This window comes from Pseudonaja textilis, chromosome 7 (assembly GCF_049901715.1).
Source record: "Pseudonaja textilis isolate UNSWEBS1 chromosome 7, rPseTex1.2, whole genome shotgun sequence".
In the NCBI taxonomy this organism is placed as follows: domain Eukaryota; kingdom Metazoa; phylum Chordata; class Lepidosauria; order Squamata; family Elapidae; genus Pseudonaja; species Pseudonaja textilis.
In genome coordinates, this window is record NC_141996.1 from 14170608 (window position 1) to 14195921 (window position 25314).

General features: G+C 39.0%; 1 protein-coding gene across 2 annotated transcripts in view; it reads left to right on the forward strand.

Annotated features, from left to right (window-relative positions):
- Positions 1-25314, forward strand: part of ARHGAP42 (Rho GTPase activating protein 42) — a 158979-nt gene that overhangs the window by 42632 nt on the left and 91033 nt on the right. For both annotated transcript variants that reach the window (XM_026706881.2, XM_087937062.1), the window contains one exon: positions 10238-10299. In XM_026706881.2, coding sequence (XP_026562666.2) covers positions 10238-10299 — 62 coding nt within the window. The remainder of the gene's footprint in view (positions 1-10237; positions 10300-25314) is intronic.

A 25314-nucleotide genomic window follows, 5' to 3' on the forward strand; every position in this document is an offset into this window, starting at 1 on the left:
AACTTGTATCTCAATAGTAATAGGTTTCATAAGCAGCATATTAGTGTAGTATTGCTTAGTAGTGGTAGACTGCTAGTACTTTTCATAATATTAGAAATTTTTGTTTGAATGTCTTTTTCTGACATTTGTGCTGTTTAAAAAACAGCAGTCTTGATTTATTTTTTTTGTCCTTTGCACCTAATGTTTTTGATAGTTACTTTTGCATTGTTTTCTACAATGTTTACATATTAGTTGCTACCTCTGCTTATGAGTGTTATGCAAAGGAGAACCTTGCATACAATAGTAGTACAATACCGCACAGTGGTCATCTATAGACAGTGGTGGGATTAAAAAAATTTTGACAACCAGTTCTAGGCGTGGCTTGATGGGTGTGGTATGATTTGGGCGTGGCTTGGTGGGCGCGGCAGGGGAAGGATACTGTAAAATCCCCATTCTCACCTTACTCCTGGGGGAAGTTTACTGCAAAATCCCATTCCGTCCCCACCCACCAATCTGCTTTCCAGCTCTTTTCTCCTGTTCAGGACCACAAAAGAAGACCCAGCTGATCAACTGGGACTCAGGAGGCAGAGAATAGATGGGGGTGGGGCCAGTCAGAGGTGGTACTTGCTGGTTCTCCGAACTACTCAAAATTTCCACTACTGGTTCTCCAGAACTGGGCAGAATCTGCTGAATACCACCTCTGTCTATAGAACTAATGATAAAATATACAGCTGGTGAAAGTTATTTAAGAAACCCTGACCAATGTCTTTCAGCTGTGATAATTAATACTTGGAATGACTTCTTTTCTCTAATGAGAACTTAAGCAGTTTGTTTTCACATATGTTGTTCATTGTGTTACCATTGGCAGTAAAAGCCACATGTTTTAGCACATTCCCTGCTGAATAAAGAACAGTTGCTACTGTTAACTAAACCTTTATTTCTTGACATTGATTTAACACAACCACTTTGCTTCTGTCTCTCCTAGAATAGAATAGGAAATGTTATTCAGGTTATAGGTGCCTTTAAAATTCCCCCTTTTTGTGGCTTTAAATGACTATAGAAACATTGCTATGTGCAATCAACTGTCTAACTGCTGCAAAGATAAAAAGGTCAAGGCCATTATGTGTTTATTTTTATTTATTAAATTTATTGGTTGTGCATATTGCCACACAGTAACACTGAAGTAATTACAACACTGGGAAAAAAGTGCTGAACTGTTATGACTTATTGAATCCCATATTTAAGATTCTATGAAAATATTCACATTTAATTGCCCTGTTTTTTAAATAACTGAGAGGAGGAGTTGTATTAAAGCAAACAGTTGTAATAAAATATTCTGAACTGTGCCTCAAAAGTTGATCTGCCACTTTTTTTACATGAAACCCAAGATAGTCTTGGTTCTAAATCAGGAAATATTGAATTTTTTTTCATGTTATTTTTAGATCTCTACAGACCCATTTACCCTGAAATTTTACTTATTGATATTTTGTGTGATATACTTATATCCCATCTTTTGTCCAGGTTCATTTTTCCTACTAACAATAACTTGGAGCTCGATTGGGCTGACAGTGACGGGTTACTTACTAAGGAGCTGTAGCTGAGGATGGATCTGATTGCAAATATATATATATATAAGTTTTCGTGGGTACTTACATGTATGGTATTCAGCTTTGTTCGGGTATTTTCCCACGTCATTGTAGTTGTGCTTTTAAAGTTGTAGCAACGTTTCGGCAGAATCTTATCTGCCATCATCAGGCTTCTGTATTGTGTTTGTCTGTGAGTCACCACTGTAAAAGTCTGACTCACAGACGAACACAATACAGAAGCCTACAATGACGTGGGAAAATACCCGAACAATAGCCTACAATGACGTGGGAAAATACCCGAACAAAGCTGAATACCATATTTATATGTATGTATGTATGTATGTATGTATGTATGTATGTATGTATGTATCAGTCAGTCAGTCAGTCAGTCAGTCAGTCAGTCAGCTTTGTTTGGGTATTTTCCCACGTCATTGTAGTTGTGCTTTTAAAGTTGTAGCAACGTTTCTGCAGAATCTCATCTGCCATCATCAGGCTTCTGATGGCAGATGAGATTCTGCAGAAACGTTGCTAAAACTTTAAAAGCACAACTACAATGACGTGGGAAAATACCCAAACAAAGCTGAATGACATACATGTAAGTACCCGCAAAAACTTAAGAAAACACACACACACACACACACACACACACACACACACAGAGTCGCTATTCATGAAATTGACCAAAAAGAATTTTCTTCAAATATAACTTCTCAGTGGCTGTGATTGTGCAGATCTGGCTTTCACACTGAAAATGGCTTTCACATCGAAAATGTCATGAATAGTTTACAACTCTGTCTGTGGAAATTTGCAGTCATCCAGGTCATAGTTGTCTCAAAGGTGTTTTTTCAAAAGGCAACTGGGCTTTTTTTTCCCTGAGGAAGAAGAAGAAAACATTTTCCTTTTCATCCAAGAAGCTTCATCAGTTGTGTTGGTGGAGGGATGGAATGATAGTTCTGATAGGATGGTGGGTAGGAGATGGAAAGATTGCATTTCTTTGCAGTCATCTGGTCATTAGTACTCTCTCTGAGAACTGTTGAGGCCACTTGGGGGTTTATCTGTGCCCTCATTGGTTGTGGAATCTTTTTGGAACAGTTAAAAGGGCTGTTTTGTAGATAGGAAGTGTCTTATTCCTCCCCCTCTATTGAGGGAATTCCATAAAGGACTACATGTTGAGTGTGGTTTGTCAGCCAGTTATGAATCCATCTCGTGCTCATTCTGTCTATCTCACGTTTTTCTAGTTTACCAAGAAGTAAGTTGTGGTCTACTGTGTCAAATGCCTTACTGAAATCCACAGCACTTTATTGATCCACTAATTTAGTCACTTTGTCAAAGAATGAAATAAGATTTGTTCAGCATCATCTGTTTTGACAAATTCATGTTGGCTTCTGGTTATAACTTTGCTGGCTTCTAGGTGTTTGCAGACACCTAGATTGATTATCTTTTTCAGGATCCTCCCAGGTAAAGATACTGATTTTTCAGTAGTTTCTGGTCTTTGTTTTTTCCCTTTTTTTGAAGAAAAAGGTTTTTTTTACTAAAAATGTAGTTTACACAAACACACACAAACACACACATGAACACACACATATCTCTCCCCAGCCAATCAAATCTCCAAAGCAAGTGATAAATATAAGCATAAAAATAAAATGTATCTTGGAGTTTCTGTAATAAATCCCTAATAAGCAAATACAATTTAAACATTGGTAAGAATTAATGAGGTGAAGTATTTCCATATCCTGCACTTATATAGTTGTTTGTGGTATTTTATCCTTAATACTGCAAATTGTTTCAAACACATTGAAGTTATGAGTTTAAACAAAATCCAAATGGGTAGAAAATAACACCCATAAGTTCTAATTTTTTTCAGTTAAGTAGAGTGGTTTTAATGTATGATGGTCTCCCCCCCAGATATGAAGTTCTGGAAGAATAATTATACTGATAAATTCCTGATGAAATGGATTAGGTGGTATTCAGCAGATTCTGACCAGTCCTAAAATGCCATCATTTTGGATTTATTTAAAGAACTATTTAGGAAGCACATTTGAAAAGTGCTTCAAATAGAAAGAACACCTGCTTTTCTGTAAACAAAATTCTATATATATGAATTTCCCTTAAAATATTTTAAGTGAACAATTCTTGAGTTATATTTTATGTATCATCCAAGTGCTGGAGTAGAGCACAGAATAGTTAATAGAATCCTTATTTTGGACCAAAACATTAAGCAATCATAAAAACTAGCAAATTAGAATCACATTATTTTGTTCTACAGAAGGCAAAGCTGTTATAATAAAAAGTTTATTATAAGTTATAATAAAAATTAAAAGGACATAACTATTTTATTTTTTCAGACAGTTAGTATTTTGCCATCTTTCGTTCCTCCCGGAATTTGGAAAACCTCCAGGAAAAACAGCTGCAAACCTGTTTTAACTTTTACAAAAGAAACTGCCAAATACATAACAGAAAGAAAAATGCAATTGTTTTCTATGTGTTATCTTGGTTTCAGACATTATTCTGGCTATAATGGTAACTATTCCATTACAGTTAATTTACAAAACATCTTTTGTATGGAAAACAGACTATAGATCAATTTGATATAATGCAATGTAAAATTTAAAAATATTTTTTGCATAAATGTGTTCTACGTTTGTATATTTTTTAATAATTTTAATTACAAAGATGACTATAGAAAATATTCCAATTTAAGATTCCCATCCCTGTTCCTACAAAACAATGGGTGGCCACCAGAAGGCAGCAGACATAGTGGTAAAAATCTAACTCTGCTGCCAACTGGTCTTAGCCTAGAATTTTTCAGCCAAGATATGGTATCTTCAATTTATACAAATGTTACCTTAGATCATTTGCTATCTTTGTTGCCTCCCTCCTCTTAATATAAGACCCAAAAGAAAGGATTTGAAGCATTGAGAATTAAAAGAAACAACAGTTTCATATTGTCCCATCTAGTTTAAGAAACTGATATATCAAATTATAATTAATTATATATTTTTTTAAAATAGCTGATAGAAACTGTAGTTAGAATATAGTAACACCAATACCATTTTCCACTGTTTGGTAGTGCTTGCATGTGTGTGTTCTCACATGTTTAAAAATTCCTGCAACAATCTTGCAATACATTTTAGCCTGAGAATAAGTTATTTCCTCTTTCGAAGAAGGACCATAATTCTTTGGCAGGTTTATATACCTGGAGAGAAGGCAATTATTGCTCAGTGCACTCTGCTGGAAGAGACTGATTTTTCCAGGTTTTCAAAGACAATGACAAATGGAGATCTCCCAGAAGAAGCTGGTTTATAATCTGGCACTTCTCCTGGATTTCAGCTGTTGTTGAATTTATAGGAGGAAGTTATGGTTTAGGCAAGCTTTTGCACAGGTTTAGCTAGTGTACTAGGTATAGCCATTCCTGAGATGGGAGGAACTGGAAATAGTTATTCACAATCACTGGTAGCTTCACAGCCACTCATCTGGACTATGTTAACCTCTTCCACCTGGAAAGCTTCAGGTCATATAAACACAATTGCCTGGATCTTTAAGGAATGCTACAATTCTAGCGGTACTCCTGAAGTTATATTAGTTGCCTGGGTGTTTCTGGGTGCAGATTCAGGCGCTGGTAATAATGGGCAAAATCCTGCAGGGCTTCACATCTGGGCACTTGCAAGACTGCAGTAGAATCCAACTAAGACTTACTAGATTTCAAGCCCCTGCAAGGAATGGTAGGAATATACGCAGAAGTTATGTTTCTTTGTTAGATATCCGATCTTGTACTACTGCTCAAAGGTGCGGAGAACTGGTAGCGGAAATTTTGAGTAGTTCAGAGAACTGGGAAATACCACCTCTGACTGGGCCCACCTCCATCTATTCTCTGCCTCCCAAGTCCCAGCTGATCATCTGAGTCTTCTTTTGTTGCCCTGCATAGGAGAACAGAGCTGGAAAGCAGGTTAGTTAGGTGGGGAAGGAATGAGATTTTGCAGTAACCTTCCTACAGGAATGGGGAGGTAATGGAGATTTTACAGTATCCTTCCCCTGCCACAGCCAACAAACCAAACCACGTCCACAGAACCGGTAGTAAAAAAATTTGAATCCCGCCGCCGCCACCACTACTGCTGCTACTACTACTTCTCCTTCTCCTTCCCCTTTTCCTTCTCCTCCTCCTCCTCATTCCTAGAGGCGTAGGATCTGTTTTAATGCATAACAAATTATATTAAGACTTCTAATAAAATCTGCCTTGTTTCATGGTAAAGCTTTGCACAGTTCAAGGCCAACTGTAGGTCAGTTATAGAATAGCCTGGAGAGTTAACGTGTGTCATATTGGTTTTTGTTTTATTTTGCTATTTTAATGCTGGAAGAATTGGCATCAGAAAGTGCTCCTGAGTTTTATCCCCGCTTCTTAATCATTGTAGTTGGTCCAGTGTTGATTAGCAGCTATTTCAAGTGTGATAATTCTATAAACAGCTTGCTTGCTATTCAGATATATGAAATTAAAGTTTAGAACTGTCTGAGTTGTAAATTGTTACATTATAGGCCTGCATCTTTTTATTGGGAACTGTAGATATAAGCAGTTATGCTATTGAGTTGTGCTATCAATCTATTTCGTACTGTTGTGCATTAATCCTAAGCAGCAATCTGGTCCTTTTGATCTGTTTAACTTCATTGCGCTATATATTTGTATCTTGAGAAATGCCAGCTTTAAATCAATTACCTATGTATGCTGATCTGGTGAGTCTGAATTATTTCTATATTATAGCTATTGTTGTGGCCCACCAGCAGAGCTGGCGGCAGACTCAGAAGTTGAGGAGGGTGGAGAAGAACTTGGGCCAATTCTGGAGCCTGGGGAAGGCTCTGATGGATGCTCAGCATCGGACACAGAGATAGAGTCAGGGCTGTCCGGCAGTTCCCAGCCAGCGAGGCAGTTGCCTTTGGAGTCAGAGATAAGTGAGGAGGAGGAACAGCTGGGGCCTGTTCCAGATGCATGTATGCACAGAGCAGATAGGAGAGGGGAACAATGGAGGACAATGAGCAAAACAAATGTGGATGCTGACTGGGCCTTCCCTGGCTGGGGAATAAATAGGAGGGAAAGGGACTGGTTTGGTTGTCACAGACAACCATTTGTACTTCTGGAAAGCTTGCTCCTTGTGCATTTTGTGTGACAAAGACTGCCTTGCCAGAACTGAGGTTTGTCTATTTCTGTTTGATCTGACTTACTTTGCAGTCTCCTGGCTGGGAGCTCATGACCTTGCATTTATCATAATGAGCAGATAAGGATTATTGTTTCAGTTAACTTGTAAATAAAGAGGAGTTTTTCTTTGTGGGGAAGTCTGTTTCTTGCTTCTGCGAAGGCCAGGTCAGAACAGGTATCGCTAGAAACAATGGACTTCTTGGTGTGTTCCAAATAGAAGCTAGAGGTACCTAAAATTTGTAATGGTCAGTTTCTGATAGAAGACAGGAGTTACATATATCCAAAGAAAACTTCCCCAATAGGGTCTACAAAGTGAATCTAGGAAAATTCAAGGATGCAAAAACTACAGAGTTTTAAGATGGTGTTAATGCTGATTTGGCGTTACATACAGAATCCTGAAAACTGTAACTCATTCATGAGTTGTTATGACAGAGACTTGAAGGGCTTCTTCCAGCTTTCTTATCACCCTGGCTGGTTTGCTATCAATAAATTCAAACTCTTTGCCTTGATTGTTTATGTCTCCGCTCCCTTCCACTCTTTTCTCAGCTATTCCAGTCTCTCACACGTGATGGATGTATACTGAATCCATAATCGGGAGCACTTAGCTGAAGATCTTCACTTTATTACCTGTTTCTTTTGTGACTAATGAACATGTTGGTCTTTTAAAGTTTCCACTTAAAGAGATCATGAAGAGAGCCACATGTTTGTTTTCACAGTGGACATATACGTGGGTATTCTGTGCCATCAAAAGTGTATAGCAACATCGGGGAAAAATAGGCGTAGAAATTCTGTGACAGCTGCTGATCACGCTATACTTAAAATATGAAGTAGCTACTATTATTGAAGTCATTTCAATGTGATTTTTTTTTTACTGGTGTTTACAAGAATTCAACTGTTTTACCAGAGCAGTTGTCTGAATACAAACGCAAATTCAAATTGTGTTTTTTATCATCTTCATGACAAATTAATGTGATTTTTGTGATTGCCCTTTTGAAGTATCTATAAGTTCCCGCATGAATTATCTGGGATAATTTCATGGCCATAATTTTGCATCTATTTCTGTTGACAGTGAACATAAGAGTTCTCTTGAGATATCTATAATTTGTCTGCAGTGGGCGTGTTTATTAAACCATTCTTATTTGATGCATATAATTTATACTTTGGCTAAGAGCTTGTTGCTCAAGTAATATAATCTGTATAAAGAAAACTTCAAGAACGGAAAATAATATCAAGTTAGGGTTCTCTTTACTATTATGCTGTATTCCTGTTAATTAGTAGAATACAAAATAAGACTTGGAGGTCTTCTACTCTAATCCCTTGTTTCAGCAGGAGTCCCTATATCATTCCCGTTTCTCCCTAAAAATGTCAATGATGGAGCAACTTCTGGAGACAATCCATTCTACTGATTAATGGATAGGAAATTTCTCCTAAATTCTAGGTTAGATCTCTCTTTGTTAAGTTCCCATCCATTACTTCTTGTCCTGTCCTTTGGAGAGTAAGTCAACCTTCTCTTCTTTATAAAGCCTCTCAAATATTTGAAGACTTCAGTCATCTCACCCCCTGGTCCATCTGTTCCTTGGACTAGACATACCCAGCTATCACAACCATTCCTATATGTTTTAGCCTCCAGTCCCCTAATCTTCTTTATTGCTCTTCTCTGCACTCTTTTTGTATTGTGGCAGCCAAAACAGATGCGGTATTCCAAGTGTAATCTTACAAGTGGAGTATAAAGTGGAACTAACACTTCACAGGATCCTGATACTATCCCTCTGTGAATGCAGCCTAGGACTGCATTGGCTTTTCTGGCAGCCACAGCATACTGCTAGCTCATACTTAAGTGGTTGTCCATTGTAAATATGTCCCAGTTATTACTGATGAGTCAGGTGCCATCCTGTCTAATAGGATGTTTCTTTACTAGCCTGCTCTACTCTATGTCTATTTTCTACTCATACTTCTAAACTATTGCCAGAAATAATGGTTCCCAAATTTAACATGTGAGCACTTGATTCAAGAATTTGGCCGTTTTAACAACTTGGGGTTTTGTATCCTTCAAAAGACTATATGTAAATTTGATGAAAGGGAAGTAGATGATGATTTAAATGACACAGAAACAGAAGAATGAGAACATGCAACATCAAACGTGCATATGTACATAGGCATATTCATAGGTGTCTGTATTACAAGGAAAAATGGGTAGTATCAGCAAACTATGTGTGTAGGAATTCAAAAATCTTCTTTTTCCCTTGGCACCCTAATAGGTTTTAAGTCTTGATCTGTTTATATTTATGCACTTGGTCATACTCATTTAAAATGATATCCTAGGTTTAATAATTATACCGGTAAATATAAAAATAAGTGAAAAGTGAGAGGATTTGGATTGTTTCTCTTTTAGAGAGTTACATAGTCTTCGGTGGATGTAACATTTCATTTGTATGTCCATGTGTATTTTAACTCTATTTCTTTTGTGTATTTATGAACCTTTCCCCCTTCTTTCTTTCTGTATCTTAATAGAAATGAAAAACGTGTAAAGAGCATTGTCTTGAAGTTAACAGAGTAACAGAATTGGAAGGGACCTTGCAAGTCTTCTAGTCCAGTGGTCACCAACTGGGGGCCGCAAGAAAATTTTGATGGTCTGCAGAGAAATGTCACCCCCAGAGCACCCCCCAAAGCAATTAATCCAGGCTGCACAGGAACACAATGCTGTGCCGCCCACATGGCCCACGGGAACTCTCCCTGCCCACCCACTCCTTACCTGGCAAACTTGCCAGCTAAGCTGCTATTTTTCCATTTTTTTTCCCGACCATCAGCTGTTCTGCTGTGCCGGGAGATTTAGATTAGCTAGAAAGGAGGAAATCGTTGAATTTTTTTGCTTTCTAGCTAATCTTTATATCCTTAAGACTGAATCAGTGCAGACTCAGATAGCCAATGGCAGAAACACAGATCTCTAAGTAAATCTGTAATTCTGTGAGCAACTCAATCTGCTTGCCTGCTTTGGGGTAAAAGTTGCTCTTTTTTTAATACAATATTTACGTATATGGTGTGTTGTGAGTTAATTTTGTGAGTTTGCTTGCTAGAAATTTGAATCCCACCCTGCCTCTGTGTGTTTGTGTGTGTGTGTGTGTGTGTGAGAGAGAGAGAGAGAGAGAGAGAAAGGGGGGGAGGGAGGGAGGGAGGAAGAGAGGTCAGATTAGATCTCTCTCTCTCCCTCTCCCACGAACATCAGTAAGGTACCGTCAGTCAAAATTCATATTGATGGTCCCCAGGATTTAAAATTATGAGGTTGGTGGTCCCTGAGGACCAAAAGGCTGGCGACCCCTGTTCTAGTCCAACCTCCTGGTCAAGCAGTTGTACACCATTACCAAGTTACAGCCAGGGATATTAGTTTGCAATTACGATTCTTCGTGGAGGAATTTATAAGGGGTGTGACAAATAGCATGGTAGTATAATGTAAAAATAATGTGGGGTTTTTTTTTGTGTCTTTTTATAGCTCAGTCATTAAAGGAGTTTGCCCGATTACTGATTGCTGTAGAAGAGGAAAGGAAACGCCTGGTAAGTCTACCTGAGAATGTACTTGTAAAATTCCACTTCTACATCCCAGAAAATCCCTATTTTCAGGTTTTGTAAAATCCCAGCAAGAACTAACCATATTTTTAAAAATTACTTGGCAGGTGCAAATTAAATACATCAACTTGTCCTTCGCAGTCTGCATATTCTGCTTTTTTCTTCTCACGTTTAAAAGCCAGCCTTATTTCCATTCAGAATTATTGCTTTCACTGTACTATATCCATTACGCTTAGTTGCAACTATGGTCTAGTTCTTTTTTAAAAAAACCATGAAGAATATTTAGCTCAAAGACCCAAGATTAGAGTGATATAACTTGAAACTGAAAGTACAGCTTAGCCCCTTTGCTGCCGTCCCAAACATCTCCACAACTTGTTACCAAATTATACTATTCGTAGTCCTTAACTTACAACCATTTATTTAGTAGCTGTTTGAAGTTACTGTGGGACTGAAGAAGTGACTTATGACCAGTCCTTGCGCTTATGACTATTGCAAAATGCCCTGGTCACATGAACAAAATATGAGCACTTGGCAACTGGCATGTGTTGATGATGGTTGCAACATCCTGGGATTCTGTGATTGCCAGTTGTAACCTTTATCAACTGGCTTCTGAGGCAATGGGAGAAGTTGGATTCACTTAACGACTGCATGACTCACATACAATTGTGATGATTTGCATAACATCCATGGCAAAAAGGTCATCAAATTGGACATGACTCATTTAACAACCATTTTGCTGAACAACAGAAATTTTAATCCCAATTGTGGTCCTAAATTGAGGATTAGCTGTATTTTTATGTGATCAGAAGGAACAACTTATTAAATACATAACCAGGTATTATGTTAGTGTCAGGTCTGCCATCTTCAGCTTGGTGCCTCTCTCGCATCCTGCCATCAAAGGCTAGGAGGGAGCAGGTGAGGTGGGGAAGAGGACAAATGGACAATAAACATGTATGGGGATGTGATGGGAAATAGGAAAGGGGGATGACAGCTTGACAAAGACCAGGGAACCACGGAATCAGTTTGTGCCAGCATTCAAGGCCACGTACCCTGAGATTGGAATGTAGGCTACCCCAAACATCTCAGCATTCTCAAAAGACTCATGCAGCTCTTCATTGGCTGAAGATGAACTGGTTGTGGAGAGAGGGCTGGGATGAGGGGGGAAATTTGTAAATTTTTATGCAGAAAACTTAGTTCTTAGACTTTATTGCAGCCAGCAGCCTTTAGAAAAAGAACCTATCAATTTACCCAGTTGGAATCGAGGGTCTTTCTTTCCTAGGTGACCTGACTGGGGCAGGTCTGACAGTTAGACCAATAGATGATGTTATTTAATTCTAAATAAATAGAAATTGAACAAATAATTCTACTAGCTGCACAACTTCCATTTTAGTTAGGGCATTCTATAAGAATTGTATATCAGCTCTTCGAGATAGACCAGACTAGGAAACAAAATCATAGTGGTCAATAATATTTTATTTTAAGGTTATCCAAATTTGAATGTGTTTCTCCCCTTCATCCGTTTATCTTCCCGAGTGTTAAGGAGGGTTTTGTCTGAGTTGTTTTCTCTGCTTACATTTCTGTCCAAGACTCAGGGTTTATTTATCAGATTGTTGGCTTGGTAGCAGATCTCCCTCCTGTTCCACAAAATAATTCCTTGTATTCATTATATTGTAGTTTTTTAAAAAAAGTTTTCACCCCTGCCATAGATTAATCTTCCCCAACTAGTGTTTTCCAATTGATTGGAGAATAGGCTTTTCAAGTGTGCTGGATCACAGATTTATTACACTTTAGTAGCAAGAGAAGATATCTGGAAACATAGCCCAATGTATCTGGCATATGCCAAATTGAGGAATATTAGCCGAACTGAAGCTAAGCATTCCACTCCTTTTCCTCTCTGTTATCCCACAGAATGCAGAAGACTTTTTTTTTCCTGGTCAAGTTTCAGTGGGTAGGTGGAGATGACGAATATATCTACTCTTTTTGGCTGTATGGAGGGAAAATCATGCACTCTGCCACAGTCTAATGAATAACTCACAGTTAGTCTTTAAACACATTTATGTTGGTGCCCCAGAAGTGTTGCCAAAATGATACAAACCAGTTAAATCTTAACAGGACAAGGATTGACCTGTGCCAAATTGTTTGCTCCAGGGTGGATGGTTTATAAATTAAAACAATATAAGAAATGGTTCGGTGTAATGGTTAAGGCACCAGGGTAGAAACCAAGAAACTGTGAACAGGCTGGATGACTGGGCTGGTCACACTCGGCCCAAAAGGTCCCCTAAGCTCAGATGACAAGCTAGATCAGGGATGTCAAACTCAATTTCATTGAGGGCCACATCAGGGTTATGTTTGACTTTGGAGGACCGGGATAGGCGTGGCCAGGGTGGGCGTGGCCAGCTTGATGTCACTCGTGTCGGGGGGCACCTGCAGTGACCTACGCACCCTGTCAGTGAAAATGGGCTCCTGAGCTCTGTTTTCGGCTGCGACGGCCTCCTGCTACCTGCAAAATGGACCTCCCATTTTCATGGCAGAAGCCCCGCGGGCCAATCCTTGTTTCCAGGGTGGCTCCGCAGCCCAGATCTAAGCCCCCTACAGGCCAGATCTGGGCCCAGTCCTTGAGTTTGACGCCCCTAAGCTAGGTGGTCAGTTCCTGTCACCACCAAAAGATGAGTACTTGGTTGGTCCCAAATGGGAAATGAGGGAAAACTGTTAGAAAAGGGGAAAAATGATAATTAAATGAGGGAAAACTGGTTAGGAAAAGGGGGGAAGGAGAATTAAAATACTGTACTAAAGAAGCACACGTTAAGGTAGATACAATGATTTTATTAGACTTTAGCAACAAGAGAAGCTATCTGGAAACATATTGCAGGATTGATTTGATTTAAAACTGAAATGTTTTCACATGGAAAGGTGTCACGCAAATGGTCTCCATTTGATCTACACCCTAAAGGCTAACTTTCCCCATTTTTCTGTTTGCCTCTATTCTTCGAAACAGAGTTTTTATAACTGGGTTTCAGTGTCAATATTTAATACTTCACACTTAAACTACTTCAGTTTACCAAGTTAGATGAGTTTCCAGCTGAACAAGATAAGGACAGTGCCTAGAGGCCTGGAGTTTCCATTAAAAAAAAAATTCTTGACATTTAGGATAGGAAACATTTCTTGAAATAGCTAAGAGTGGCCTGTTTTCATCTGATGTTGGAAAGACCAAGAAGCCTCTGTATTTATTTTTTAATTTATTTTGTTGTGAGTCTAAAATCCCAAATATCAGAATTGTATGAAATGTTTTTCTGCTCCAGCTTGGTTATAGTATAAGTTAGGACTTCATCATCTTTTAGGGAGTGGAGAATCAGCTGCTTTGATCAGAGATCTTTCCATCTATAATGACATTAAAATTTGAGTTCCTGAGTTCAACAAAGTCATTCTGTGGGTTGTTTGGAGGAGGTGCTGTTTAGACCATTTTGAACTGGGGGGGGGGGAAGCTTAGAGTTAGAGTTAAGATTAGGGTTAGGACAGAGGTGGTATTCAGCAGATTCTGATCAGTTCTGGAGAACCAGTAGCGGAAATTTTGAGTAGTTTGGAGAACCTGCAAATACCACCTCTGACTGGCCCTGCCCACATCTCTTCTTTGCCTTGCGAGTCCCAGCTGACCAGCTGGGGTTCTTTTGTTGCCCTGCACAGGAGAACAGAGCTGGAAAGTAATTTAGTAGAATGGGGAGGGAATGAGGATTTGCAATAACCTTCTCCCAGGACTGGGGAGGGAATGAAGATTTTACAGTATCCTTCTCCTGCCATGTCGACCAAGCCATACCACATCCACCAAGCCATGCCCACAGAACTGGTAGTAAAGGCTTTCAGTTTGAGTCTCTTCAGCGACAGACCGAAATCCGCTATCGTGTGCGGTTTCAATCTGTGCTAGCCGCCGGAGCACCCCGAGCCGGCTGGTTTCGGGGCTAACCCACCCTGTAGAAGTGGTGAAGAGGGGGGAGACTGCCAGCAGGGTCGAGGAGAGCCGCATCTCTCTTCCCCAGCTGGCCATTACTCCCTTTCCTGAAGGCGGTTGCAGCGGTGGTCAGAAATGGCCACCTCAAAGAAGAACTGAACCAGAAAAGAATGTGCAGGAGGAAGATAAGAAGAGAAAGTTTTGGTCGACCGGGTTAAACTGAAAAAGCAATAACATAAGGTACCCTGGAATTTAAACTAAATACCATTGTTCCCAAAGAAGATTTTGAAGCAGCGAAGTAGAGAAAAAAAGGGAAAGGATTAGATTTGTTTTTCTTCCCTTTCATATACTGACAGCTAAGAGACTTAAGCAAGAAATTGAAAAAAAAACCCACTTTGATATTAATAGGCATTTAAGCTGAAAATAAAAGTCAAAGGGATAATAAAGATTTCTGGATATTTAAAAGTTTTTAAAAGCAGGAAAGGAGAAAAAAAAAGAATAAAAGGGTAGGATCTGGAAAAATGGAGGAGACTGCCTAGAACTAAGGAATGGAATTGTAACTAAAAGGAACTTACAATGAAACTTTAACAAGATTCCCCAAAGATACATCCTAACTGAAACTTGGCAACAAAATAATAGAACCCCAGGAAGAGAAAGTGGAAAAAAGAAGCAGGAAGAAACAGCCTTGGATTATTTGGATTACTTGGTGATATTTGGTTTTTGAATCTAAATGACTAAAACTAATCAGATGGTTGTTTAAAAGTGTTTAAAATGGCACCACTCTTCGAAGAACTGAAAATGGAACTTTAAAAATGGAAAGAAGATGCACAAGAAGGGAGAGGTTCTTTTGGGTTCGTATTTCAATTCTTAGATATGGAGAGCTGGAACTATGAGAAACAACAAGAAACGCTTGCAGAATAAGAAGATCGGGACAAAGAAGAAGCCATCTTTAATGATCAAATAATTTTAAGTGGGTGGAAAAAAGGAAAGGAAGTGAAAGGTTTAAGACCAGAAAAAACAACCAAAAAGAAGAAGAGTTTGAAAGATAAGTATAATATTAGAAAGCAACAGAAGAGGGGATTACAGATGAGAGAATTAGAAGTAGAGAGACGAGGGGGTAAAAAGGGGAGGGAGAAGAAGAGGGGGAAGAAGGTAAGGAAAAGAAGTTGTAAAAGGTAGAAACAAGATATAGAGAAACAGGGAAAAGATATAAGGATTGAAACCATAAGCCTGTTTAGAGATAATGGGTGAAAATTTAATTGTAAAAGGGATTCTACAAAGGTACATAAAATTGCATTGTTATATTACAAATAGAAATAATTTTAGAAAATATGACTAAAATGATGGGTAAAATATTCACTGTAATGTAGTGGAATGTTTGTTAATAAATAAATGAATTAAAGTGAATGAGATAATTAAATTAGGAAAGGATGGGGACACTTTAATTATTAGTAATGATTTATAAAAATATAAGTGAGAAATATGGGGAAAAAAAGAATTAATTATGGAAAGTTTATAAGTGTTCCCAAGGAAGTATGATATTTAATTGAAAAGAAATGTTAAAGATGTTAAGATTTTAATGAATATTAATGATAGAATTGAATTGGAATGGAATGTGTGATTTATTTACATATATATGAGCTTTTTTTTTTAAAGAATATAGTGTGTATTTTAAGAATGTACCAAGCAGAATTTGACTGGAAGTTATGTATTATATTTAATGCTATAATCTTAAAGGTATACATTGAAGCTTAAATAAGAGTTTGAATGGATAAAATTAAAAGATATAAAGGTGTCATGCTCCAATTAGTAACTACAGGGGAAAATTTGTTTAATGAAAAAAGATAATATGAAATTTCAACAGGACAGACAAAAGTATACATATAATGATTTGAATTGAGATGAGATAATTAAAATAAAGTTGAGAAAATTAAAAGGGGAAAAACTATGTAGAAAATATAAAACAGTAATAAGATATGGAACAGAACATAAAAATGAGCATGAAATTGAGTTTGTGTCTATATGAAGAAGTGATAACCTGGGACCATGCTATTTCCAAAAAAAGATGTTTTATTTGTATTTTGTTTTTGTGAAAACCCAAATAAAATTTTCAAAAAAGAAAAAAAGAACCGGTAGTAAAAAAAAATTGAATTCCACCTCTGGGTTAGAGGTGGACATATAGCGATCGATTATTCTCCTTAAAATGTTGTGTGCGTGTTTTGAAACATGCAAAAAGCCGTTATAAAATTTTGCCTGTTGCATGCCTTTATTCAAACTCAAGGCCCAGGGGCCAGATGCAGCCCTTGGGGTGCTTAGATCTGGCCCAAGGCCCTGCCCTGGAAACAGCCCACGGTGCCTCTGCCGGCAATTTTCACTGGCAGAGGATTGCAGGAGGCAAGTACAGCTGAAAATGGAGCTCACAAGGGCCACAGGTGGCTCTCCATAGCTTTTTTCTCACAGGCAGAGGGTGGCAGGCGTTCCTCCCGAGCTCCGTTTTTGCTGGCAGATGGTTGCAGGAAGTTTTTGCAGCCGAAAATGGAGCTTGGGAGCCTGTTTTCACTAGCAGAGTGCTCGAGTCATCATAGGCTCCCCCGTCCCAAGTAATGTTGAGCTGGCCACGCCCACCCTGGCACACCCACCCTGGCCCCTCAAAGTCAAACACAACTCTGCCTTTATTCAAGGAACATCATGACTACTTTCTTGAGAGTTTAAAAGAAAATTCTCAGGCAACAATAAAAGAGTCTTGTAGGCTAACATTTAGTTGGAATTGCTTTTGTATGTGTCCAAGAGAACACCATGATATATGGAAATACCTAAGTAATGTTCTGTCATAATCATTCCCAATCAGAAATAACTTAACAGTGCACAATCTCTTGATACTCCCTTTTTACTAGCTAATGAAAAATGGCTTTAAGTACAAGCCTTCGTGCCAAGAGCTTTTGTCTAGAGCACTGCAGGGTAGAATAAGGAAGAAAAAAAAACATATGTCTGGTAAAAGAAGGGAAATTGAACGTCACATGAAACCCCCTTCTAACTTGTAAAATATTAATATTGCTGTTAAAGACCAAGCTCACTTATCTTTGCTATCTGTAGCATTTCCTTTTGCTTTCTTTGTGGGGGTTAATAGCAAAATGCTTACAGTTATTCATATTATTTCCTCCATCCCGATGCATTCCTATCTTAGGATCCTGTTTTCTCTTAATGACTTTTTTTTTAGAAGCAGAGGTTTTAATAGGCTTTAAAAATTATTTAAGAGAAATTTATTTTCTGTATCTTAGCATTTTCCATTTCGTTATCAGCCTTTCATGTTTTTTTTAAGCAAAAGGATAATTAATTGGATGGGGGAAAGAAGAAGTGTGAAGAAATGGGGAATCACTGCAGAGTGACTTGGTATTGGTCTTCTTTTAGACAGAGGTACCCATCATTCTTGACCATTGGCCATGCTAGTTGGAATTCATAGACTCCAATGATATTAGGAGATCGAAGTTGTTAAAGCATATGAGCAGGGGTGGGTTTCTACTGATTCTGTCCACCTCTGTAGAACCGGTAGCTCTGAAGAGCAGCAGACATAGAATCGGTTCTATGTCTGCTGATGTTTTTGCCCACCCACCCACCTGGGCTGTCACCTGATCTTTATTTCCTGATTTTTCAACTTCAGCTGCCCAGCGAGGCACAGCTGCAGTTTAAAAAGCCGGAAAAAAGTACTTTTTCAAAGGCTGCTTCTCCACGCAGCGCTGCTCAGCTGTCCAGGCTCCAGGCTGATGACGATTTACAGGTACTCGCACCGAACTGATAGTTAACCCTGTCAGATCCCACCCCTGCATATGAGGAACAGTTGCTGGAATTGGGCATGTCTAGCTCAGTGAAAAGAAGAACTAGGGATGACATGAAAGCAGGGTTCCAGTATCTCAAGAGTTGCCACAAAGAAGAGGGAATCAAGCTATTCTCCAAAGCACCAGAATGCAGGGCAAGAAGTAATGGATGGAAACTAATCAAGGAGTGAAACAACCTAGAACTAAGGAGAAATTTCCTGACAGTTAGAACAATTAATCAGTGGAACAACTTTCCTCCAGAAGTTGTGAATGCTCCAACACTGGAAGTTTTAAAGAAGGGATTGAGAAAACATTTGTCTGAAATGGTATAGGGTTTCCTGCTTGAGCAGGGGTTGGACTAGAAGACCTCTAAGGCCCCTTCCAACTCTGTTATTCTGTTAAAATATCTGAAGCAATCTGGGTAGCTGACTTAAAACAACACTGCCCACAATAACAATAAAGGGAGGATGAAAAGGAGAATGAAAGGCATTAAAATACCCAGTAAAGAACAGTTGCAGCCCAAAAGCAGTTGGAGGATTCCCCCACTTTTATAATTTCTTTAAAATAATAGTTGTACCACTAGAAGGAAAGCAGATTATGAGGTGTCACAGTTTGGTAAAAAAAATTCTAATGGTCTTCTGAGTTGGCTCATGACTTTTAAGATTTGACACACTATCTTTAATTGTGCCATACCCATTGCACTCAAGAAAGCACAAACTGTGTATGGAAACTGCTGCGCTGCAGAGAAGTGTATGGTATTCTGGGTTTTTACTCTGATCCTCTTTAAGCATTTTTTAAACACTTGACTTTTCACGCAAGTCATGGATGGATGGATAGATGGATGGATGGGCACAATATGGACGTATGATCCCTGGTGATGCAGTGGTTAGAATGCAGTATTGCAGACTAACTCTGCCCCCTACCAGGAGTTCGATCCTCATTGGCTCAAAGTTTACTCCAGTGGTGGGATTCAAAATTTTTGTACTACCAGTTCTTTGGGCGTGGCTTGATGGGTGTGGTGTGGCTTGGTGGGTGTGGTGTGGTGGACATGGCAGGGGAAGGATACTGTAAAATCTCCATTCCCTTCCCACCCCACTAACCTGCTTTCTAGCCCCGTTCTCCTGTGCAGGGCAACAAAAGAAGACCCAGCCAATCAGCTTGGACTCGGGAGGCAGAGAATAGATGGGGCCGGAGCCAGTGAGAGATGTTATTTGCTGGTTCTCTGAACTGCTCAAAATTTCTGCTACCGGTTCTTCAGAACTGGTCAGAACTTGCTGAATACCACCTCTGGTTGTCTCAGCCTTCCATCCTTTCAAGATCAGTAACATGAGGACCCAGATTGTTGGGGGCAATATTATGACATTGATAAACCACTTAGAGACCCCTGTAAAGCTCTGTGAAGCAGTGTATAAATCTAAGCGCTATTGCTATTGCCAAATCTCCGTGGAGATTCTCAGTCACACAGATCATGGTTGTCCCAAAGGTGCTTTTTCAAGAGGCACCTGGACTTTCTTATTTGCTTTTTATCCCAAGAAGCTTCTATTGCTTTTGCCGTTGCTATTTTGTCATTGAACTGTGACTGCTTTTTTCCCCCCCCCGTAATACTGCTATTAATTCCGCAAAGTCTGTTTGGAATGGAGCAGTGTAGAAATTTAATAAGTAAATAAATAAATAAAACACAAATGATGGGGGGAGGGAAGTTATAGGATGGTATAGAAAGTGAGTGATTTCATCCATAGTGCCCTTGAAATGGCCTCAGGCCATAATGTAATTTCATTTGATTTACTATAATGTCCAAGCCTTTATTGTGTCATAGTCTGTAGGGGGAAAGTACATTTGAAGGCAGAGAGTAGTCTTTTCTTCCCACAGATCTGTGAGTCTCAACCCCACAGTTTGAGGGTGGTTTGAAGGCAGGTCATAAACGTAACATCTGTAGTTCAGAAGGCTACCATTTCAATCTACAGCATCATGGATTCCTTGAAACCTACTGCTCATTAGAATAAAATATCGGCTATGCCAAGGATATAAACTATTCTTAAGAGCGTGGTAACACAGTGGTGAGAATGCAGTACTGCAGGGCTAACTCACTGCTCACTCTTGGAGTTCAGTTCTGAGCAGCTCAAGGTTGACTCAACCTATCCTTCCGAGGTTGGTGAAATGAGGACCCAGATTGTTGGAGGCAATATGCTGACTCTGTAAACTGCTTAGACAGGGCTGTAAAGTACTGTGAAGTGGTATATAAGTCTTAAGTGCTGTTGCTGTTGAGGGTTTATGCTGGTAATAAAAACAGTGAAACAGTTAAGAAAATGTGGCTTTGATTCAGAAATAAGCAACTTGTTCAAAGAATGAAGGCTTTGTAGATAAGGACTTGACCAGTTAAGAATGTGTCTAACCTGGCAAAATAATGACCGCCAATCACCAATCTGCAGAATCTTCCAGAAACTTCATGGAGCACAGTGCCAGGTTTCATGGAAGCCTTTAGCTAGAATAAACAAGGACCTTAAAAAGCAATCAGCTCAGTGAAACAGCGCACCACTGCCTAAGTGTTGAGAGAAAAATAGCATATTGAATGCATTCATTTACCATAGATATGGCAGACTTGCTGATAGGGTCTTAGATCTTAGACGGTTGTGTTGTCTGCCATTATGTGTGGTATTTTTCCAGAGACCTTGCATCTAACAGTCCAAGGTCATTAGAAAAAGCTAGACAAATACATCTTAAATAGAAAAAGCACATTGGACAGAAGCACAAGGCAGATGTTTTTTGAGATAATATCAGAGTTATGATGGTCTGCTTTTTAACAATACCTAATAAAAATTGCACTTGTTTTTAACCCAAGAATTTGAAATCCAGAACAGAGATTTCATTGACCTTCTAAGAACAAGACTGAGCTTTGTGTAAAATTCCATTTGGGAACCATTGGGATTTTCCTCTCTTCAGTTGGTTGCACAAGAATTTACTAATTTATTTCGGACTCATGATGGAGAGTCTGCCAGGTATGCTTGCATCATACTCTTAAGCTGTTCTTTCCTCCCCAGAATAAATTACTATAAAACAGTTTCTGTCTAAGGACTTCTTGCTTTGACAATGACACGAAATATTCCATTTCATTATTCATGTGGAATACTAATAGACCCAATACTAATAGAACTGATCAATCCTTTGTTCTCCATATATTTCGAGTCTTCAACTCCTCAAATTTGTAGTTAATATAGCTATTTGTTAAATTTGCTGGGGATGCTAGAAGTTATTGTAAACATATTAAATTTCTGAAGGCTTAAGAAGATTCTGAGAAATCAGGAGGACTGGCTACAAATAAAATAAAGAGGGCCCAGTTTGGTCTAGTGATCTAGGCTCACTTGGTCAAGGCACTGGGCTAGCAAATGGGAGATGGTGAGTTCAAGTCTCATCTTAGCCATGAAAGACAGCTGGATGACTTTGGGCCAGTCACTCACTCTTAACCCAACCTACCTCACAGGGTTGTTGTGGGGAAAACAGGAGGAGAAAGCTGCATTCTTTCTGACTACTTCTGACAATGATTATTCACACACATAAAAACAAAGCACAAGAGAATTTACCTGATACTGTGAGTGGATGAGTGTGTTTCAAATTACTTATTCTTAACTCAGAAACCCTTGTATAATTACTGCCAGAAATTATATTTCGGGGCATGATATGCTTTAGAAAATCTATACTTCGCTTGATAAGCAGAACAACCTAATATAAAACAAAACCCCAGATATGTCACTAAAGCAGCTGAACGGAGCTTCCTTTGGACATTAAAAACTGCCTCCTTTTTTCATGGTATACCAAACAGCTTTGTCGTCTTTGTCTTGATGAACACACTTTGTGGGAGTGGGAGAGAGAATACCGCTCAGCTGAGTTCAGCCAAAGTGCAACCTGATTGTACGGTAGGATTCCAAAATCATAGAGCTACTTGCTCTTTCTTGTTCAAAAAGATAATTCATTCCTCTTTTTCTTAGGTGTTTTTTTTTTTTAAACCACAAATCCTGGTTGCCCTGAAAAGCGATTGATGATCTTTGGGACTTCAAGCCGTACTTTGAAACATAGCAAAGTTCTTCGTGTAATTTATCTTAATACAATCCTGTGTAATAACCCTGGATGCTTGATCTTAACAGAAGATGAGATGAAGATTTGCCTAAGGCTGTAATCTGCCTCAGATAATACCTACTAGTCTATCAGTGTATATTTCCTATCTTGGGACTGACCTAAAATTGTAAACTTCAAGGCTGAAACATCTGGTTTCATTATTAGACTTTGTTATTCCTTTTCTATTTGATTTGTTCTAAAAACTTGCTTGATGAAGATTTTAGAAGGAGTCTAAAGCTTCATTGTTCCTTAGGGCTGTTTTTGTTAGTCCTAGTAAATTCTTGTTCACTCAACTCTGGAGTTTATAGGCTTCTTCATTATGACTTACACTCTCTCTCATCTGCTTTGAGGAGAGAAGAGAGCTCCAAGCTAAAATATATATCTGAGTTGCCATCACGTTCTCTATATCTAGGGCTTATCTTTATGACTTGTGTGGGTAAACTTTTGTACTGGTTTTACTGAATCCAGAATTGCACAGTAGTAGTTTCAAGTTCAAGGCTGCTGGGCATGGTACCATTACAAACAGCAGTGCTGATATGGCTGGGTGCCTGAACATGTTCATTCATGAAATCCTGTTGAAACCATCGCTTCCAATTATATTCTTTCGGTACAACAGATACGCTTGCATGCTTTCTGCTCTTGTTTCATAAGCCACCAAACAGTTATTTCATGGGTCAGTGGCGCTCTGTGTCGGGACCATAAATATGAAATCACTTTTCTACTGACATATTTTTAAAGGGGGAAATTTGTAATGCACAAGATTTCCGCGCAATGAGATCATTGGAATCTATTTTGCTCTGCTTGTGGAATGTAGAAAATAGAGTTGTAGCATAAGAAGGAGCCAATCAGTCCAAATTCCTAATTGGAACAAGAAGCCACATGAAAGCACCGGTAGTATCCTCTATGTCAGTCTTTCTCAACCTTAGCAACTTTAAGATGCATTTAACTCCCAGAAAGCCCTAGCCAGCCCTGAATTGATGAACTGAAGTTCACGCGTCTTAAAAGTTGCCAAGGTTGAGAAACATTGCTCAGACCACAGGCTAACTCACTGGTCACTCCAGGAGTTCAATTCCCACCAGGCTCAAGGTTGATTCAACCTTCCATCCTTCCTAGGTTGGTGAAATAGAGGACCCAGATTGTTAGGGGCAATAGGCTGGCTCTGTAAGGCGCTTAGAGAGGGCTGTAAAGCAGTATGAAGCGGTATATAAGTCTAAGTGCTATTGCTATTTGGATACTTTCAAAAGATAGGGGATCCCATAATCACTTTGGATAATTGCTTCCAAGTAAAGTTAATGCATTTATCCATTAGCTTGACTTATTCTTCTTGATTTTAAATGGAACAGGATAGTGGACATCTCTATTCAATTCAACTCTCTGTTCCTTTTTTTCCCCCACTTCCCATATTGAGATTGAGAAGAAGAAGGACAGCCTCAAAACAGTTTGGGAACAAAACGATCCAGTTTTAAAGAAGATAAAAGCACTATTCTGCTGGATCAGACTTTGTTCAAAACAAAATTTCAAAGTGACCCTGGCCTTAGTTTTTTTTTCCCTCTCTTTCTTTCCTGACTGTGGGGATCATCTGGGTGGGAACAGTGCTTGCAACTTTTTTCCATTATGCATCTGTCAAGAAAATGATCAGCAACTGTTTTTAAGAGGAAAAAGAACTAAACACGATTAAAGGCGGCATCTTCACAATTGTAAGGCATTCAGATCTGATGATCGTAACACTACCATCTTTCTTCTTAAAACAATAAACAAACAACAAACTGGTAGATAAAATGCATCAAAAATAATTTCTTACTCATTTTTAAAAAATACTGCTGTCTGTGAAATTTCACCCTTTGTCCAGTCTGCTGCTTTCCCATCTGTATTGGGCTATTATTATTGTTGCAGGATCCAACTTGAGTATTATTATTGTGCCCTCCAAACCATTATAATTTGAAGTGGGAAAGTTGCACCAATATGTTGGAAGCAGTGGTGGGATTCAAAAACTTTTACCACTGGTTCGGTGGGTGTGGCTTAGTGGGCGCACTTTGCGTGTGTGCACACACTTTGGGTGCATGCGCATGCCAAACATGCACTTTGCACGGGCGCAGAGGCATTCCAACTCACCTCCTGGAAGCCTACACTCTCCTGGTCACTTCAGCAGCTGCCGCACAGCACTCTTACGTGCCATGCAAAGCATCTGCGCTTCAAAAGCAGAAGATAATGGTGAGTATGGGAGCAGGCCCAACAGCAGAGTGGTGGAGAGAACGGTTCGGTCTCCGCTGCTCATCGCTGCTACCAGCTTCACAGAACCGGGAAGAACCGGTAGCGTACCATCACTGGTTGAAAGGCACTAGGTTAAAGAAGGATACATAATATTGGCAATTCCACATGGAAAACACCTTTATTCAGTCTGTCGAAAGCATTTTGCAAACCATTATGTGAATGTCTTCCTTCTTATTAACTTCAAAATGCTGTCAACAAATATGGACAATCATGAGCCAGTCAGTAAATCCTCCAGCTTATCAGTGAGACAATACAAAAATCATAACTTGGTAGATGACTCTCCCTCTGAGCAACAATAACTCCCGAAATAATAGAGTGTTCACTTAGCGACCACTTGAAATTAAAACATATTTTGAAAATGGGACTTTGAAAAATGAGACAGATTTGGAATTCCAGTGTCTGCATGTTTCGTCCTGCCATGGTCAGGTGACCATATTTTTGCAACGCCAGACAGTCATATGTCCGCAATTTATGAAATTTTTCCTGGAGACCAGCTATTATTTCCAGTTTTTAGCAAAATTTGCCCTATGGCAAGTAATGGCTTAATGACCTTGGCATTCATTTTATGACCACCATGTTCACTTTACAATTGCTGCAAAAATGGTTGCAAAATTGGGTGTGTTCCCATAACAACCTGCTTTATGATTGTTGTGACTTAACAATTGAAATTATAAGCTCAGTTATCGCTGTAAATCGAGGATTGCCTGAAAAAGTCCCTTCAAACCTACCCAATGTTGGAGAAGTGAATTGATGAAACTTTACTCAACAAAGCCCTCATGGAGTTTTCAGCATATGCTCTGTATATTTGCTTTGCAGAAACCTTGAATAGAATAGAATAGAATTCTTTATTGGCCAAGTGTGGTTGGA